The following is a 19,277-nucleotide window of genomic DNA, read 5'->3' on the forward strand; positions in this document are numbered from 1 at the left end:
AGGATTTTCCTTGAAATCAGGAGGATTTGAATTTAAGTCCAGCGTCTGATAACATATTGGTTGTGGGACTTTGGGTCCTTGCCAGTCTTCCATTAACTTAGAAAACCACATATTAGCAATATCTGTGTTCTATTTTATCTTTACTGTTTGTTCAATATTTCCCAATTACTTTTAATCTCACTGCACTGGGGATGGTAGGCGGTGTTTGATACCTTTCTCTGGTCTAGGCTTAATGACTCCAAATTGCTGACAAATTTGTATTTGTAAAGGGAGCTTCTCACCTGGGAGTTTTCATTACCAGTGAAATCACAGGTGCAGCCCCTATGCCCATCTTCAGACTCCAGAGTCAGCTCCTGTTCTAGCGGCTTCCTTCTGTCAACTGATATTTTATTGGGGATTAACTGGGAACAAAATAAAGCAGAGTCAGGGGAATAATTGGGGAGAGGAAAAGAGGGGTGAAGGGAAGACAAAGAGAGTGAGTGATAGAGAGTGAGAGGGAAAAGGGTCTAGAGGGAGGGAAGGAGGAAGGAAAAGGGAGCGAGAGGGGAAGAGAAGAAACGGAAGAAGGAAAAGGGGGAGAGAAAGAATTTAATAAAAGAGATGTAAAGTCATGTGGTAGAGTGAGTCAGACTGGATTCAGATCCTGAAGGAAAGGAAAACAAGTATTTATTTAAATATCTACTGTGTGCCAGATGTTCTACTATGCACTTTAAAAATACTATCTCATTCTCTGCAAGGTGGGTGCAATTATTATTCCCATTTTACAGTTGAGGATACTGAGGCAACAGAAGTTAAGTAATTTGTCAAGGGTCACCCAGCTGGTAAGCGTTTGATGCCCAATTTTGACCTTTATGACTTTGAGCCCATTTCTACATCCATTCTATTACCCAGCTGCCTAAGAGACTGAGTAACTTTATATAAGTTTGTAATCTCTCTGTTCCTCAATGCCCTCATCTCTAAAATGAAAAAGTTGACCATGATCTCTGAAGTCCTTCTTGTTCCAGATCCTTGATTCTAAGATTATATATAAATATTGTCTAACTCATATGCTGGAGACTAGAGGCGTAAACCACACCAGCTTCTTCTGAGATGGTTGGTCCCTTTCTGCTTACAATCTGTAGTTCTCTGATCCCCTCCTTCAAGCCCAATTCTTCCATATTGTTTTTAGAAGCTAATATGGTTCTCCTGAAATCAAATGCAAGCATTCTAAGGAATCTGGAGAGAACATGCCTTGGTGAATACAAGTATGTATCAAATGTACAGGAATATAATCACACTGAATTTAAATGTGAACATTTTGCAACATGTTTATTCGAAAAGGCTCCAAATGGATACAAGTGAGACAGTAGGAACGAACTCTTAAGAATACATTGTCTCTGAATGCAAGCCCGGCATAGGCACTAGGATGCTTCTCTTCATTCTGAATTGCTGGCTTCCTGTTATTTTCATATATACATTTTTTCATATATATATATGAATATATATATATATATATATGAATATATATATATGAATATATATATTGCAGTTCTACAAGCCCCGAGAAATTAAAATCATAGTGGAATATTTTCCACCCCTCCTCAGCAAGTCAGGCAGTCCTTTGGTGATAAATTCATGAGAAAACATGAGTGAAAATCAAGCAGAATGAGAAAATATAGTGATATAATTCCATTCATGAAGGGAGAATCCATGTTGATGGACTTACAAAGCCACCACCCAGCGCAGTGGAATAGCCTAAACCACTTGTCAAGCAATCAGTTTCTTCCCCTATTGCTTTTCTCAGGAAGCCCTCCAAAGGTATGATTGGCTAAACCACTTGTCAAATAATCAGCTTCTTCCCCTACTACTTTTATCAGGAAGCCCTCCAAAGGTATGGTTCTTTAACCATTTGGTATTCTTTATAAAAATGTGGCTAGTTTAAGCAGAACCTATTGTGTGTTCAATCAACACTTTAGACTACATCCACCTTCTTACCCTTCTTTCCCTCTCTTCCTTCACTCCCCTATCGAAAAATTTTTACTACTTCAGAGCCAAGTATTATGAAAAGATGATTTTTTTCTGAGTTTATGAAAACAGGAAAAGCATAAAAAACCAGGATTAGCATGGAACAGCTTGCTTTCTGCTCTACCTCCTCCCCTGTCCTTGAGTTCCTAGTTAATCCAGAGCATAGCATCTTCCTCTCTTTCCTAGGAGATAACTCTGATGTGTTTCACATCTGAGAAAGCCTTATGTCATATTCCACCATGTTGAAGTTATCCCATGAGAAAATCTTCTTCTCCGCAGGATTGTAATCAATCATGCTGCTGTATTTATGCTTGTTTTTGAATGGGATGGTCAGAGCCTTGCTGCTCCTGGACCTGGTATCATAAGCCAGGTTGATGATGGTGTCAGCTGTAGAATAGCTGCTGACAGTGTATAGGGTGCCACAGATTATGAATGAGTTTGCCACTGATTGCTTTCGAATGTTGGTCTCCCAGGTTTGCTCGAGTTCTAGTGTGTCCGGATTCATTTTGGAAAGGACGATCGCTCCCTTGGCTGCTTCTGTGCTGTAGATGACCCATAGTCCCATTTCATCCACAGCCAAGTCAATGTCTGTATAGCCCCCCCAAGAATAAGGGAACTGTCCATGATAACCAGCGTTGGGAATCTCCTTTTGAGCCTTCACACTTTCAGTTTTCAGTTCATACTTGATCACGGTTCTAGATGTATGTTTCTGGTAATAGAGGGCTCCACGGTAAACCACAGCACCTGTGCTCTCCATCGGAATAGCCAGCACGTGAACTTTGGAAGGATAGCCCTGGGTGAACTGGCTGATCTGCTCATACTGAAAGACCTGACGAACATCTGTGCCCACTGTGTCAACTCTCCAGGTGGTCTCCCGAGTATAGGGGAACACAGGCTCGGGGTCTCTCATCCAGACACCGTACTTGCCAGCAATTGTCTCTGCTTTTCTCAGGGTGATAGGTTCGCCCACCCAGACGAGTTCTCCACATCCTGCTGAATAAATAGAAAAATAAAACCTACTTACCAAAGGCCTTTCAAGATGTAAATGCTAATTGTAAAGTTAGAAAACAAGTCGCCTCCACAGCATCGTTACTTCAGTTTTCATGGGTTTAGGTGAAGTGATGAATCCCACCAGTGCTCTTCCTAAAAATCAATAGTACTAACTCAAAACGAACTCCTAAAAGAAATGATTGGTCCAAGGGTTGCCTTGGCAACTAAGGGGTTAAAAACAAAATAACTCAACTATACTATCTATGCTCTAAGCATATCACTACACCCTAGCAATAGAGCTTTTTATAAATATTAGCTCATTTTATTCTCAGAACAATATTGTGATATCTGTGCTGTTATCCCCATTTTACAGTTGAGGAAACTGAGGCAGGAAGAGATCCAGTGAGCCACCTAGCTGCCAGTGTAGTGGAAAGGAATCCTGACTTGAATCTGAAGTTCTGGGTTCAAACCACCTATTGGTTGTGTCTTTTGTTTTTTGGTTGTTGTTGTTGTTGTTGTTTGCTAAGGCAATTGGGGTTAAGTGACTTGCCCAGGGTCACACAACTAGGAAGTATTAAGTGTCTGAGGTTAGATTTGAACTCAGATCCTCCTGACTTCAAGGCTGGCGCTCTATCCACTGTGCCACCTAGCTGCCCCCATAGCAGTGTGATCTTAAGCCAAATTATGGTATGTCTTGTCCATTTTATGGCTGGAAAAGCTAAAATTCAATATGTATTTCTATGTCCCTCACAGAATTGTGAAGAGAGTCCATTTTAAAGTGATATAGTTTAGGGATAAAGGAGAAAATTACCTTCTTTTGTCGCTTTGATAATACGTGATTTTTGTTGATTTCATGAGTCATATTCTCAGGTATTTGCCAGATCTCTACTGTCAGATAATGGTGTGTTTTAGAGTTAGTTACATGTGTCTTAGGTCTCCCCAAAGATTAAACTATGAGCTTGTAAAAAACACTGTTTCCACTTCTCATCTAAACTTTGCTTCTGCCCCAGTCGCTAAAACAATATTCTGCATATAATAGTGACATATAAGTTACAAACTTAAGGAAAGGTCTAGAAAAAATAAATTTAAACAAATTCTAGTCACTCTATTGAATAGGCTAAAGATGCTTCTCATCATTAATCTTGTTAGTCAGGATGGGATATGTTTTCTCTAGTCTTCTCATATCTCATTTCACAGTTTGACTATTTCTTAAAACTTTTATTATATGATTATCACAGTGAAGGAGAAGGAAATAAGCATTTATTAAATGTCCCAGGTATTATATCAAGCACTTTTAAAAATATCTTTAATATTATTAGTAATAGTCAACATTTCTAAAATCTATAATCGTAGTCTCATAGAATCACAGAACCTCAGAGTCAGAAAGAAGTTTCAGAAGCCATGCAATCTAACCTATACATCAGTAAGAAATCTTTTGACATAATATGTGGTGAGTGGTCTTTGCTTGAAGACCTCTGGTGATGGGGAACCAACTATGTCCCAAGACAACTATTCTGTTTTGGGATAACTGTAACACACACAAAGTTCATTTGTCAGTTGTTTTATTGTTCTAGTGTCTGAAAGGCCATATTTAGAAGAGCATTTAGATTTGCTTCTAAGGATAAGATTGGAAAAAACGTGTAAATGTTGCAAAAGCCCAAAACTTGATGTCAGAAAAAGTATTCAAATAAATAAAGCAGTACAAAAGCATCATGGGCTGCCTCAGACTGCCATCCCTAGAATACTTAAATTAGAGGTGTTGATGACTCTTTGGGGATGTCATAAAGGGAATTGCTGTTCAGGTACAGGCTAGACTCTATGGCCTCTGGGGTGCCTTCCAACACTGAGAATCTGAGTCAAACAAATTTGGAGAGAGTCCATAAAATAAGTAGGACAGGTTCCTATAATGTTCACAAGAGCAGCAAGCCTGAGTTCATGCCTACCTTCCTTTCTCCTTCCCTGGAAAAACATAGAAAAGGGAAAATCACTTCATGATTCATAAAGGAAATTCACATTTGTTCTTTAGGGAAGATTGATGCTGATAAGTCAAAGAAAGATAGGGACAAATTAGAAAAAGAAAAATGTAGAATTAATATAAAATTAATACCATTGCCCACATCCTTATTACTGGAATGATTGGTTGAACTCTCTTTGAAGATGTGAGAAGCAGGAACCTCAGTTAACTCAGATTTCAGTTCTTGGTAGTCTGAATTATGCATATCCCATTTAGAAACTGTAATTAAAGAATGAGAGAAATGCAGTTGTGAGGAGAAACATCAACATTGATATACAACTAAAATGTAAAGTAAATTGTTCAAATAGACTTTCCATACAACATAAGGAACATTTAAATTTATAGATAAATTTTTTTTCAGATAACCCAAGATTCACAATACAAACCTCCTCTTTTCTCCCAGAGAACCATCTTTTGTAATAAAGAATTTTTTGAAAAGACTTTAAAAATTAGTTTAGAGAAAATAATATATCAAAAAAGCATTTATCTGTATATGCCCATAGTTCTCCACCTCCACAAAGAAGATACTTTCTCCTGTCTTTACCTTAGGCCAAGTTTAATCTTTACAATTTCACAGCATTTTATTGGAATTGTTTCATTTTCACAAGTATTTGTTAAGCACTTTATCAAAAGCCTTTGCTTTCAAGAACCTTATATTCTATATAGAGAGAAAGCATATGTACATATAAGTATATGCAAAAGAGAAAAAATTAAATATGAATCAAAAATTAAATTAAAATTAAATACAGAGTAATCTAGGGGAGAGGATGCTAGGAACTGGGGGAAATTAGAAAAGATATCATGTGGGGAAAATATTTAATTAACAGAGCTGCTTTATCAGCTAGTAAACTTTTATTTCAGGGATGTGGGTCCGTGCTGCAGTATTGAAGTTGGAATCAGGAAAACCCGATTTCAAATAATGCCCCAGATACTTATTAGCAACATAACCCTGGAGAAGTGATACTTTCTGAGCCTCAGTTTTATCATTAAAAAATGGAGATAATAATAATAATATGATAGTATCTATCTCACCTGGTCATTATAAAGATCAACTCAAATGAGACAAGGTATTAAAAGCTCAAAGAGCTATGTAAATGCAAGTCTTCATGTTATCATCATCATCACTGCTATTATTAGCTAAAAATTTTGTTGAAATGCCAATGTCCCTGGCAGCAGTGTTACTTCTAAACAATAACTAATATTGATAGAGTACCTTCTATATACTAGGCCCTGTGCTAAGCACCTTACAATTACTATTTTATTTGATTCTCCCAATCACCTAGAGGTAGGTGCTATGCAAACAACTGTTAAATGACATTTCCAGAGTGGCACAGGTAATATTTGTGTGAGGCTGAATTTGAATTCAGGTCTTCCTGACTCCAGATCTGGTACTTCATCCACTATACTGCCTGGCTGCCCCTCAAAACTAGTGTAACTAGATTTATTAGATTTGTTTCTTGAGAAGTGGTCTGATAAACAAATGAGTGGAGAGAATATGAGACTACTGAGGGTCTGAGTGAATTTGAGAGAGTTAGCTGTGCCCCCAGAAATAGCTATATAGTGCAGTGGATAGAGTGCTACACCTGGAGACAGGAAGACTTGAATTCAAAATGTGACTTCACATACTAACTGTGTGATCCTCGGCAAGTCACTTAACCCTGTTAAATCTCATTTTCATGATGTATAAAATGAACTAGCGAAAGAAATGGCAAATCGCTCCATGTACACACACACACACACACACACACACACATACACACACACACACATATAACCCCAATTGCCTCAAATATATATATATATATATATAGGCAATTGGGGTTAAGTGACTTGCCCAAGGTCACACAGCTAAGAAGTATTAAGTGTCTGAGGTTGGATTTGAACTCAGCACTCTATCCACTGCACCATCTAGCTGCCCCAATCACTATATCTTTGCAAAGAAAACCACAAATCGGTCAGGCAGATAGAAAAACTGAACAACAACAAAGCTGTGCCCCAGACCGGGTGTGGAGATGAGGGAAGAGAGATTGGGGCAAAAAGGGGAAGTCACAGCAGCCAAAAACAATGTTGGACAATTCCAGATTTTTGTCCAAAGTCAATTCTGCTATGGATTATCCCAGATCCCTGGTTTTGCCCAGGAATCTACTCTTACTGATACTTGGATCCAAGAGCAAGAGTGGATAATTCTGCTTGAGTTTCCCAGTCAGCTCCATTTTCTCTGGATTAGTTATACCAACAAGGACTTGAATCGTCCTTTTCACAGTCATATGTCTCACCAGCAAAGTTGAGGATAAAGACGTTATCACCAAGTAAGGGACTGATTGCTGGAGATGCAAAATATAATAAATCATTTCATTCAAAAAGGCATCTGCTGATGTTCCCCCCCTTGCCTCTCTAAATTGCCAACACATCTTGGACATCGTGAATGTTGGCTTTCAGCACCATCCAAGACCAGTTTTCACTCTTACCTACTCCAGCTTACAAAATTAAAATGTGGCATTTAAGGCAGGACCTGGCAATCTTTGGCACATGTGGGGGGAAAGACAAGTTGAGCTACCTGACCTAATTTACTGTTGCTGGCCCTATTCCTAGTTTTCTCCCACGCTCCCCCACCCTCTGACTCAGTGTTGATGCAGCCATTGGTCTTGACTTTGGCTGATCTGGTAAAAAGTTGCAGAACTTTCTGTCAGTATCTAATGTCCTGGTATATATTCTAATACACTGTTTGTTGGTTAGCTCCTATTTATCAATCAATAAGCATTTTATTAAGTGTCTAGTATGGATTAAGGTTTGAAAATTTGGAAAAATGGAATAGTGCTTGTCCTCAGGAAATTTAAATTAACCTGGGAGGAGGGGAAACAATATTTATGTACAAAATATGGCTTTAACAGGGTGGACATCAGCAATTGGGACAATCGAGAAAAATATTTCATGTGAAAGATGCTTAAGCTCTTTTGAGTTTTGAAAGAAATGAGAATCTAAGATGCAGACATGAGATGGGAGTACATCCCAGGTGTGGGAGACAGCTAGTGGAAAAGAAATTAGATGGGAAATGGGGTATCATCTGTGAGGAACAGCCAGAAGGCCAATTTGACTGGAATACAAATCACAGGAAAGGAAGTAATAAATAATGAGATTGGAAGGGTTGGATGTCTCATGCCAAAATGGCTGTGTAGCATTCCCCATCTTTATCTCATATCCCCAGGGAATCTTGGGAAGTATTACTTGTTGCTGCTGTTCAGTAATTTTTCAGTCATGTCTTACTCTCTGTGACCTCATTTGGGCTTTTGTGGCAAAGATAATGGAGTGGTGTTTCGTTTCCTTTCTCCAGCTCCTTTTATAGATGAGGAAACTGAAGCAAATGGGATTAAGTGAACTGCCCAGTGTTCCACAGTTAGTAAGTGTCTGAAGCTGGATTTGAACTCAGGAAGTTGAGTATTTCTGATGGTGCAGTGGACTTTGGACATCAGCCTCCTCATGAATGTCATGAGGAGGCTTTGAGTTTTTGCCTTGATATAGACTACGTTTAATTAATTCAATGTTTTATTCATTATTTATCATCAAATATCAATACAATAAAAACTGATTAGTAAGAACTTAGATTCAAGTGAGGTAGTTTCAACACAAAAAATATACTCATCTTCAATTACTACTTCTAAGTTTACATCAGGTTTTAATTAATATCGACATGCCTTAGAATGAGTGATTTAGCTTCTTTGGAATTCAATTTCTCCATCTGTAAAAATGAGATTGGCTCTAAGATTCCTTGGAGCTCTGAATTCATTTACTCTGTTATTCAGCTCTTTAAATTTATTTTGTTTTCAGTTTTCAGATGAATAGTTTTATTTTTTCTGGTTATACATGTGAATTGATTTTTTAAATACGCATTTCTTCATGAATCATGTTGGGAGAAAAAAATCAGAACAAAAGGGAAAAACCAGAAATAAAAACAGAAAAAAAAAAGTGAACATAGCATGTGTTGATTTATATTCAATCGCCATAGTTCTCTTTCTGGATGCATATGATGTTTTTTATCATCAAATATTCAGCTCTTTAAAAATTAAATAGTTGTGCATTGGAGAGAGTGGGATTTTCTCACTCTAAAAATGTGAGCATTTAGAAAATGCCAAATTAAAAAGTGCCTTCACTTGTACCTGACACCTTTTAGTATGTGACTCAGATTGACCTCCTACTTTTCTTTCTCCAGCCCTGGCTCTTTCTTCAAATCAGTGTCCTTGCCAGGGCAGGTTTTCAATATACAGTACCTCTGTTCATGTACGGGCACCACATAACTTTTCCTTTCACTCGTTCCTTTCTTCCAGTGCCTTGGGTTGTCCTCCATAAAAATCAAACCGTGATTTCTCTACTAACTTCAAAATACTCTGGATACTGTGCATAGTGCCAGGTAGTGCAAGGGTGGAGAGTTAGAAGGGAAATATACAGCTGCATCTCTCAAAGAAAGTCTGCAGTGCCCCCAGCACGGATATATGTGCTCTATAGGCAAAAGGCTGCAGCATCAACCTGGACCTGCTTCCTCTCCATTTTGAAGGGATTCAATCTATGAATTTAGCTAAGGTTGCTAAGTATGTATTTTGAGAAAAGGATTAAATATAGCCCCTGTCCAGAAGTTGTGCCAGCATCCAGATAGTGGGGAAGGACATGGTACAGTGGGATGAGTGGTGGATTTAGAATTAGAGGACCTAGGTTAAAATCCCAATTCTGCTACCTGTTATCTGATGTAGTCTTAAGCAAGTCCCTATAAATCTCTGAGCCTTAGTTTACTCATCTGTAAAAATGAAGGATGTAGTTTAATGATTCCCCAAGATCCCTTCTAGTTCTAAATCTATAATCTGAGAAACAATTAATAAATATAATATATAACAAATAAATAAAAGCAATCCATATAGTAGGGAAATTTAAAACCAGAAACAAGGCTTTGAACTTAGAACCATGAGCAGCTGAGTTCAGAGCCCGTCTCAGATGCTTACTAGCTATGTGATTCTGGACAAATCCTCTACTGTTTTTTGTAAAATGAGAAATTTGGACTATTGACCTCTAAGGTCCCTGGAGGGGACCCTGGAGGGTAGAATCATAAATTTGTCTATTTAAGAAGGACTGACCTTTCCTCAGACACTTCATTTCCCATTCAGCTGTAGTCATTTTGGAGCTGAATGGGAATCTCCCTCCCCCCACCCACCTCCATTTTTTCAGCATCCTTTTATGTTATCTTCACCCATTAGATTTTAAGCTCCTTGAAAGCAATAACTACTTTTTTTTTTCATATTTGTATTCCAAAGTCTTAGCCCAGTATCTGCCATATGGTAAACATTTTAATAAATGTTGATTGATTGATGGCTCCTGGCTCTATATTTATGATGCTATGAACTATTGATTAGATTTGAAAAATAGTTTGAGGGAAAAAAAGACTAGCAGATGTTTGTAAGACTCAGCTTTCAAGGTACATTCACATCATATTCTCACCTGGTCCTGTGCTTTCAGATGGAGCTTTTCCTATTTCTATTAGAAATTTTAACAATAACTATTTGCAAAGAATGCTTCTATGGCATTACACAGAATCAGTAGGTCCTGGGAGCCAAATGGATTGCCTTGCACACTAGACTCAGAGTGTTAGAGGCATGAGGGACCTTAGAGATCACTTAGTCCAACACTCTATTTTACAGATAAGGAAACTGAGATCTAGAAGTGTAAAAATAACTTGTCCAAGTCATCGGACCAGGTAGGTAGCAAAGCCAGGAACTTGTGTTCTGTGAGGTAGGAAGTACTTAGGGGTCATGAGCCTGTGAGATGGTATAAACAGAATAACATAAGACAGAAGGCATGTCCAAGGGGAGAGCTCCCCATCTGTAACTACATGGTTTGGAAATGTTTCATATCCTGACATGCCTGTTGAGAGTTAGGTGCAATTCTCAGGACTATGTGAGTTTTGCAGCAACTCAAATCTTGCAACTGGCAGGTCTGGATGGGATAGTAATATTTTTGCTGTTTTTTCCACCAAGAGAATATAAAGTTCTTGAGAACAGGAAGTGTTTTCATTCTGGTGCTTGCATCTGCAGAACAGGGCCTTACATATAGTAAGTGTTTAATAATTGAATTTAAAGCAAGGCAAGCCAGAAAGCATTTATTAAGATGCGTGTATATACATTTGTGTGTGTGTGTGTGTGTGTGTGTGTGTGTGTGTGTGTGTGTGTATGTATATCAGGCTTGTTCTAAATGCTGGGGATGCAAATATAAATTAAAAAAAAGACAATTTTTGCCCCACTTCTAGAAACCATATTTCATATGGGAAGACAACAACAAACTAGAGAGGGGGAGGAAGGGAGGAATATCCATGTGTGTGAGGAGGGGAATGGTACAACAGAAAGAAAGTCCAATTTAGAAACCAACAATTTCAACCAACAGGACAACAGTGTTGAAGTATGAAAAATCAAAAAGCCAGAAAGTTGACTTTCATGGCATTCTTGCTAAAGATGGAAGTCCTGGGAGGAGCTCACCATTGAGAGAGGAGAATCATATTACAGGGTCAGAAAGCTATTTAATCCAGTTTATAGTACATAGAAGTAAGAAGAAAAGAAGCCTTTAAATCCAGGGCCCGGGACTCCAGTCCAAAGATTATGTTTGATACAAAGAAGGCACAGCCACGTTTTATCAATATCTATACCCAACACTTCTAGTTCCTGGGGCAGATCGCCTTAGAGATACTTTCAAATTAACTTGGTAATTCATGATGTGAAAAATATTGCAAGTAACTAAGACAGATTCATTCAGTCAGTCAACTTGTAGATCAGGACTGTGAATAATGCATAACATCCAGTAATTTGCTGTTTTATTCAGTAATAAGTTCAGTTCATCATTTTTTTGCTCCTCAATTTTGGTGTAATGGGGCATAAATAGCCCACTCCTCCATTCTGTTTCAGTTTCCCAAAGAAAGAAGGAAATGAAGTAATCTTAACCCAATCACTTCCCTTTTCTGAACCTTACTTTTTTCACTTGAAAAATGAGGAGGCTGGACTAGATCACTAGAAGCACTGAACCTCACCACCCACACTCAAGAAAAGATACATCCAAGACCATTTTGTTTAAACCAGACTCAGGCCATTACAATCTCAGACCAGCTCTAATCTTCTACAAGTTAATGAATAGACCTTCACAAAAAATAAGTTTTGTCTAATTCTGAGTTGTTTGGCCCAATAAAAATTCCCCTCTGAGAAGACTTCTGCTGAAGAACTCTAGGTAATAAAGAATGACATTTTACTCAGAAGCAAAAATCAAAAGCTCAGCCACACTCTCAGAGTTCACGGAGCCTAAATAGCATCGTTCTTTCTTTTATTTTCTTTTTCTTTCTTTTTTTTTTAATAAACCAAGGTAAAATCCAGAAAGATAGACAGGTCAATTCTATATTGGCAAGGAGAATTCTATTGGCCAGTAAAAAACCTGCTTAAGAATTGGCAAACTTCTTAGTGGTTATGCCAGTCAGAAAAGCCCAGTTCTAGGCAGACAGGCAGGAGCTTAGTTTTCTGGCATGACTTCCAAAATTTTTAGGAGCACCAAGTTTTAGCCAAATGCTAGATTCTCTCTGTCTTCATCTGTGACTCTCTCTCCCCCTCTATGACTGTCTCTCCATCTCTGTCTGTCTGTCTCTGTCTCATTTTTATTATGCCTAGTGGATTACATAGCCCTTGTATCTAATAAGGGGAAGAGTTCAGCAGGAGCAAAGTCCGATCTAGGAAAATTCCTATTTAAAAAAAATCTGAGCAATATTTCATATTATTTCTCTATCCTAAATTGAGAACCTGACTAGCATGGATTTTAACTTGCCCAGACTCACAGAATGATGTTAGTCATTGACGTGGTCAATTCTCACACCAGAGAATCTGAAGAGACCACTTGGCTGGTGATAAGAATATCATAACCTGGTGGAAAACTCAAATGTTACACTCTTTTACTGGATAATTAATATAATGACACATTGCCTTTTTGGAGACTTAAAGGTAGCACAAACTAATTTGGATTCCTCGCACTGCTGTAGTGCCTCCAAGTATCACTCATGCAAAATCAAAGGTACATCAAACTTACAGATGCCATATAACTTATTTTCTTTCCCTCTTCCTCACATATGCTCTAAATAGATATATTCTAGAGATAGTTTGGCTTAGAAATTAAAATTGTTATTCATTTATCACCTTCATATATTTTTGGGAAATAGGTTTTATAATGATTTATTTTTAGTTATATCTTTTATCAAAGACTTATGGAAGAACACAGACAAAAGCCAAATTGGCCAAGCGACCAATAAAGTCTGTCTCCAATGTCAGTCACATCCTGGCTAGTAATTGTCTCTCAAACTTTTGAAAGCAGGTAAAAAAAAAAAAGCAGAACAAAATCATGAGAACTTTAGTGATAAAGTTAGAAATGAGGGATATATATATAAATACATATATAAAAATACACATAGATGAACATATATACACACATACATATACACAAATATTAATTGCACACCTATGCACATGTGTGTGTACATATCTATACATATATGTATATAAATTTCTCCTTGAAGGTATTATTCTTTTTTATGAAACAATCTATTGCTGAAATATGTCTGGCCAAGTTCTGAGAAAAAGCAATTAATATCATTCAAAATCCTGAGATAGTTGTTCATTTTGATTGTGAGAAAACTGTGGTATACTGGAGAGATAAAAACATCAGAATGGTTTTGTGACATATATAATTTTATCTTGATTATAGACAGAAAATAAGGATTTAGTTGCAAAAAACAGATTTTTAGTGTTTTTGTAGAGAGGACCCAGAGCTTATATTTGCAAAAATAAGATGAGAGAAGGGAGAAAGAACACTTTCCAAATGTATCAACTAGGTTTGAACTTGGAAATAATGAATACTACATTTGCTATTGAGTAAGTTTGGGTAAGCAGTGGAATAACTTGGAAACAGACTATCAAAAAAATCATCTAGAAGATTAACTCATTTGGCTGAAATGTTTCCTTCAGTTAAGCACAGCATGAATCAACTCAGCTTAGTGGATGCATCCAGACAACACAAAAGTTAAGTTAATTAAGATTAGAAAAATCACCAAATTGAGAGTTTTAGAGTTGTAAGCTACCCCAAACAAATGTTTTGTTTTGTTTTTTTTATTCATGTGCTTCCTCGATATGTTTCCAAAAGTGTATGTACTGGTAAGAGAGTATGTTCTGGATTTATAAGCAAATCATTCCTGATTTTACTTCTATAATATTTATTTTGCCTTGTTGTTAAGCAAACACATGTTTATAATCTAAATGTGTCATTATTATGAGGCACTGGTTTCTGTAAATGGAAATACATTTATGGGGACTCGAGTTTAAGTGGTGAGTTTGGGACGTATTCCCTCACAACAGCATTATCACTGGAACTTGCTAGACTTTGAATATAATTCTGAAATAGTAGTCCTACTTTTGGGATCCTAAACTTTTTAGTATAGGAGCAGATTAAACTAATGCGCCCATAACCTACATGAGACCTACATAAGAGATAAAAGTACAATATTGTAAATAGCTATAAACTGATTTTTGTTTTTTTTTAAAAAATTAGATTTTAAATGCCCAAGAAGTTCTCCATTTAAAATAATTCTCTCAAAATAAACAACCCTCTTAAATTTATTTGTTTTATAAACTGAGATGATCGCTGCTTATAAGAAAACTGATAAAATTCCATAATAGCAAATTTTATTAGAGAGCTTATATTACAAAGTAATTTCCATGTTTAAGAATAGTGGTCCCTTAACTTTCTTGATTATGCATACTTATCAGTAATTGGTGGGGAGAGTAACACATGAATTTGGAGTTGACTTCCTCAGTTGCACTTCTGCAGTTGCTGTTGTAAATATCTGATTTGGCATTAGATTATATCTAACCGGGAGAAGTCAACTCCCAGCTCAAAAGAAGGCTGGGAGCTTGAGCAGCAGGGAAAAAGATGGAGAAAGAGAGTGTTGGGTTGTATTGGGTGAAAGGTAGGTACAATTGGTTGGAGACAAGCTTCATGGTACACGGATGTGAGGAGGGAAGGATATGATCCATGTTCCCACTTTCTGATTGGTTAATCCCATTACAGCTCTAGATTTTTCAAATTACTAGCCCAAAATATCATTATTCGAAGGTGAAAAAGTATAGATTTTTTTTACAATATTTTGTTCAGGTTACTTCATTTTATTTACTATTTCACTTTATAAAGACCAAATAGAAAGTTTATTGGAGAGATGGCTGAATGGTCTAGTGGATAGACCACTGGCTTTCTTTGGTCCAATACCCTAGTTCAAGCCTGGATATCATCTCTCACTGGGATTTTAGCAAGAATGACCTACTTGGTTTCACTGACTTGAGTTTCTTCCTACTTTCTATGGGCCAGCATCTCTGCTTAGTACTAGACAGAAAGGAATTAGCCCTAGACCTCAGAGACTTTGCAGTCACTTGGGGAGAAAACACACATGCATATATGTACACATAAATACAACACACATAAATATATGTATATATACATCTACACACATGCACATACATAACATTTATATATAATATGTACATAAATTGATATACATCTATTTATATATAATGTACATTATAGACTTTATTGCATATAAAATAAATACACATATATGTATATTTGCATATGTTTGTATATGTATTTGCATGTGTAAAATATATTCAAAATTAGGATGATGGGGGTCACTAGTAGTTGGAGAGAGAAGGAAAAACTTCATGGAGAAGACTGTACTTCAGGTCAGTTTTGAAGGAGATAAGAGATGAGAAGTGGAATTGAGGAGGAAGGAAGTACATTCTGGTTGTGGAAGATGGCCAGGACAAAAACACAGACATAGGAGATGGAGTGTCCTATATGTACTAGAGTAATAAAGCCACATTGGCTGGACTGTATGGAAGTTCTAAGTAGGATTAAACTGTTTGATAGAGGGGATCTGGGAAAGATTTTAAATGCCAAATAGAGGAATTGATTCTAGAGGCAAGAGGAAGTCAGAAGAGTTCGTTGAGTAGAGAAAGAACATTGTCAGACCTGTACTTTAGGAAAAGCACTTTGACAGCTGGAGAAGGAGGAAGTGAAGTAGGAAGAAACTCAAGTCCGTGAAACCAAGTAGGTCACTCTTGCTATAATCCCAGTGAGAGACGATATCTGGGCTTGAACCAGGGTGTTGGACCAAAGAAAGAAGGCGATGAGTGTGAGAGATGGTGGAAACAAAAGAATAATTAAGCTCGCTGTTATCATGAGATTATACATTTAGAGATGTAAACTATTTTAAAGGTCAGCAATGTAGACTCCTTAAAAAGTTAAGGAAACCGAGTTCCCAGAAAAGTTAATTGATTTGGCCAAGGTCATACAAGTCATACATGGCAATCGCTATTTAAAATGAGATCTTCTGACTCCCCGTCCAGTAGCTTCAGATATACCCACATAAATGCATGTAAATTAGGCTTGGCTGCCAGACATGGATCTAATTGACTGTGCATTTTTTTTTTTTTAGTTCAGCCTTCTTATAGAATTAAAGCTATATTGAGGGTTCTATGAATTGTGAGATATTGTCGTCTTTCATGTAGAAAGAATTCTGATGAGGTTTGGGAGCATAATGGCACAGTTGATTTCATTTTAAAGACAAAATGGTATAGCATTTCCACTCTTTCTGTTTTTGTTTGCTTGCATTTTTGTTTTCTTTCTCAGGTTTTTTTTAACCTTCTTTCTAGATCTGATTTTTCTTGTGCAGCAAGATAACTATATAAATATATATACATATATTATATTTAACATATACTTTAACATATTTAACATGTATTGGTCTACCTGCCATGAAGGGGAGGGGATGGGAAGAAAGAGGGGAAAAGTTGGAACAGGTTTTGCAAGGATCAGTGTTGAAAAATTACTCATGCATATATTTTTCAAATAAAAAGCTATAATTTTAAAAAAAGATAAAATGGTAGCAGGAGCATTAAACATAATATTTAGTTCATTTTTATTAAGGACCTACCATGTGTAAAGCACCTGATACTTGTTCATTGTATTGATGCATATATGTGCACATGTGTATACACACACACACACACACACACACACACACTCCCCAGGAAGCAGGGTGAATGCTGTCTTGAAAGTCACCAGACAGGTTCAAGTTCGAGTTTTGTCGGCTGCTAACACTGTGACTTAGGGTGAGTGGTTTGCTGTCTGAAATATGCTGTCCTCATTTGTAAAATAAGGAGATTGGAATAGATCTCTGGAGTCCCTTCCAGCTATAAATACCTGTGATCTCTCATCTACAGCCTTTTCCAGCACTAACATTCCATGTATCTGAGCAGAGCAAAAAAAAAAAAATTTTAATTTAAGCAGAGAAACTAGAAGGAAAAAAATCACGTCATTAATATTGAGTAAATTGACCAAAGCATCCTTTCCACACTCATTCTTGAGTGCTATATGACAATGGTAATTTGCCCTTGGGTACCATAAGCATCTCTTTAGGAGAAGGGATAGGGTGAAGAAATATCCTGTACCAATCTGCAGGCCATCACTTTCTTGGTGGCTTAGAGCTTTCTAAAATTCTGAGAAATTAAGGGACTTGCCCAGGGATACAAAGGCAGGATGTGCCAGGGTTAGAACTGGCAGGATTTTTGTCTTCTGGGTCTGTTCCCTGTCCAAAACACTGTTGCCTCTTTTTTTAAAGAAAAGGCTGAATGAAAAATACCTTTGAAGTCATTGGTAGATTTTAAAGAGAAGAAAACTCTGAGGTCATTTATTTCAACTGTATTTTACAGATTAGGAAACTGAGGTATAGAGAAGTTAAGGTCACTTCAACAATAAGGACTAGAGTTATGGTTTGAACCCAGGCCATTAGGTTGAGGAATGCAGATGATGGAGTGGAAAAACAATTGGAATTGAAATCCCAGGACTGTGCCTTACTCACCTACATGACTTTGGGCAAGTCCCTTAGCACTCATCCTAAACCTGATGTTTTTTTACTGTCTCACTGTACCCTCCTAAACTGAGGTCCTGAGTTCAAATCAGGACTTGACTCTTTATTGTCAGTGTAACATTGGATGAGTCGTATAACTTTTAAGACCTGAATTTCTTCATCCCTGAAAGGTAGCTGGACCAAATGATGTCTTCCCTACTTTCTAGCTCTAAATCTCTGATCTGATGGCTTCAAACCTAGGATCTGAGAGAGGTTAAGTGAATTCAGGTCTTCCTAATTCCCAATTTTCACCATCCGTGCACGGTTTTAAGAGCCTCATCAAACAGTTCTACATTATTCCATGTTATTTCATCTCAAGGAGAGTTTGGCCATCCTGTGATCTTACCTTCCTTGGGACCCTGAGGAATATCAGCTGCTGTTTCTCTGACTTGAGGACACTGGCCCAGTCTCAGCATCTCCATCTCCCGCCGGCTGCTTGCCAGCCTCCTGGCCAGGTTTTTATTCTCATTCTCTAGTTGCCTTTTCTCCTTCTCCAGGGAAACTTTTTCCTGGAGAAATCTGTTATAGTCAGACTCCAGGCTGGTTTTCTCCCTTCTCAGGTTTTCCAGTTCTCTTTGCATCTCCTGGACAGCTGGAGGCATGAGATTCGGAATTTCGTCCCCTCCTAGTTGCTTCACGAGGGTCTCCAGGACACTGAGCCGGCTTTTGGCAGCTTCTAACTCTGATCTCTGAGCATTGCTGTCTCTCTGGAGGTCCTGGATGGCTGGATTGGCTTCTCCAGATCCTGGACAGCTGGCCTCATTGGGACTGGCCACAGTGAAAGTGTAGAGGCATCTGCCATTCCGGTCATTGCCTTTTCTGAGATTGGCTGTCCTGCCTAAAGACCCCCACACCAAGCAAGCCCAAAGCAGCAGCCGGAGGGCGAGCATGTCTGTGTTAGGTCTCTAAAGAACAGCCCAGAAGTCTACAAGGTACTCAGCCACAGTGTGCTTCCCTGTGAATGCTCGGTTTCTTAGGGAGCTGTCAGAATGAGTGACCCTGGGAGCTCTCCAGTGACTGAGTTCCAGGGAGGAGGTTTCATATATACTGATGGGAGCCAATCTATGGGGGGTGGTGTGCAGGGGCGGAGGAAGGGAAAGGAGGCCACAAGGATAAGGAGTGTGTGAGTGCAAAATTGGGTGGGGCGATGGGAAGAAAGGGGGGGGGGGTGTTTCTCATTGTCAGGAGGGTTTTTTCTTTTTAAAATAATTTCTGTTTTGAGTTTCTTAAAAGAAGAGTACCATATTTTCA

At 37.9% G+C, this 19,277-nt stretch overlaps 1 protein-coding gene across 1 annotated transcript; it reads right to left on the reverse strand.

Annotated features, from left to right (window-relative positions):
* Window positions 1–1,291: 1,291 nt before the first annotated feature.
* MYOC (myocilin) lies at window positions 1,292–19,052 on the reverse strand. The gene is made up of 3 exons (XM_012547653.2): window positions 18,373–19,052; window positions 5,102–5,227; window positions 1,292–2,997 (listed from the first exon to the last, which is right to left on the reverse strand). Exons 1-3 carry the CDS (start codon window positions 18,914–18,916, stop codon window positions 2,210–2,212), a joined length of 1,458 nt encoding a protein of 485 aa, XP_012403107.1. The 5' UTR covers window positions 18,917–19,052; the 3' UTR covers window positions 1,292–2,209.
* Between the last annotated feature and the right edge of the window lie 225 nt (window positions 19,053–19,277).

This window comes from Sarcophilus harrisii, chromosome 4, assembly GCF_902635505.1.
Source record: "Sarcophilus harrisii chromosome 4, mSarHar1.11, whole genome shotgun sequence".
In the NCBI taxonomy this organism is placed as follows: Eukaryota; Metazoa; Chordata; class Mammalia; order Dasyuromorphia; family Dasyuridae; genus Sarcophilus; species Sarcophilus harrisii.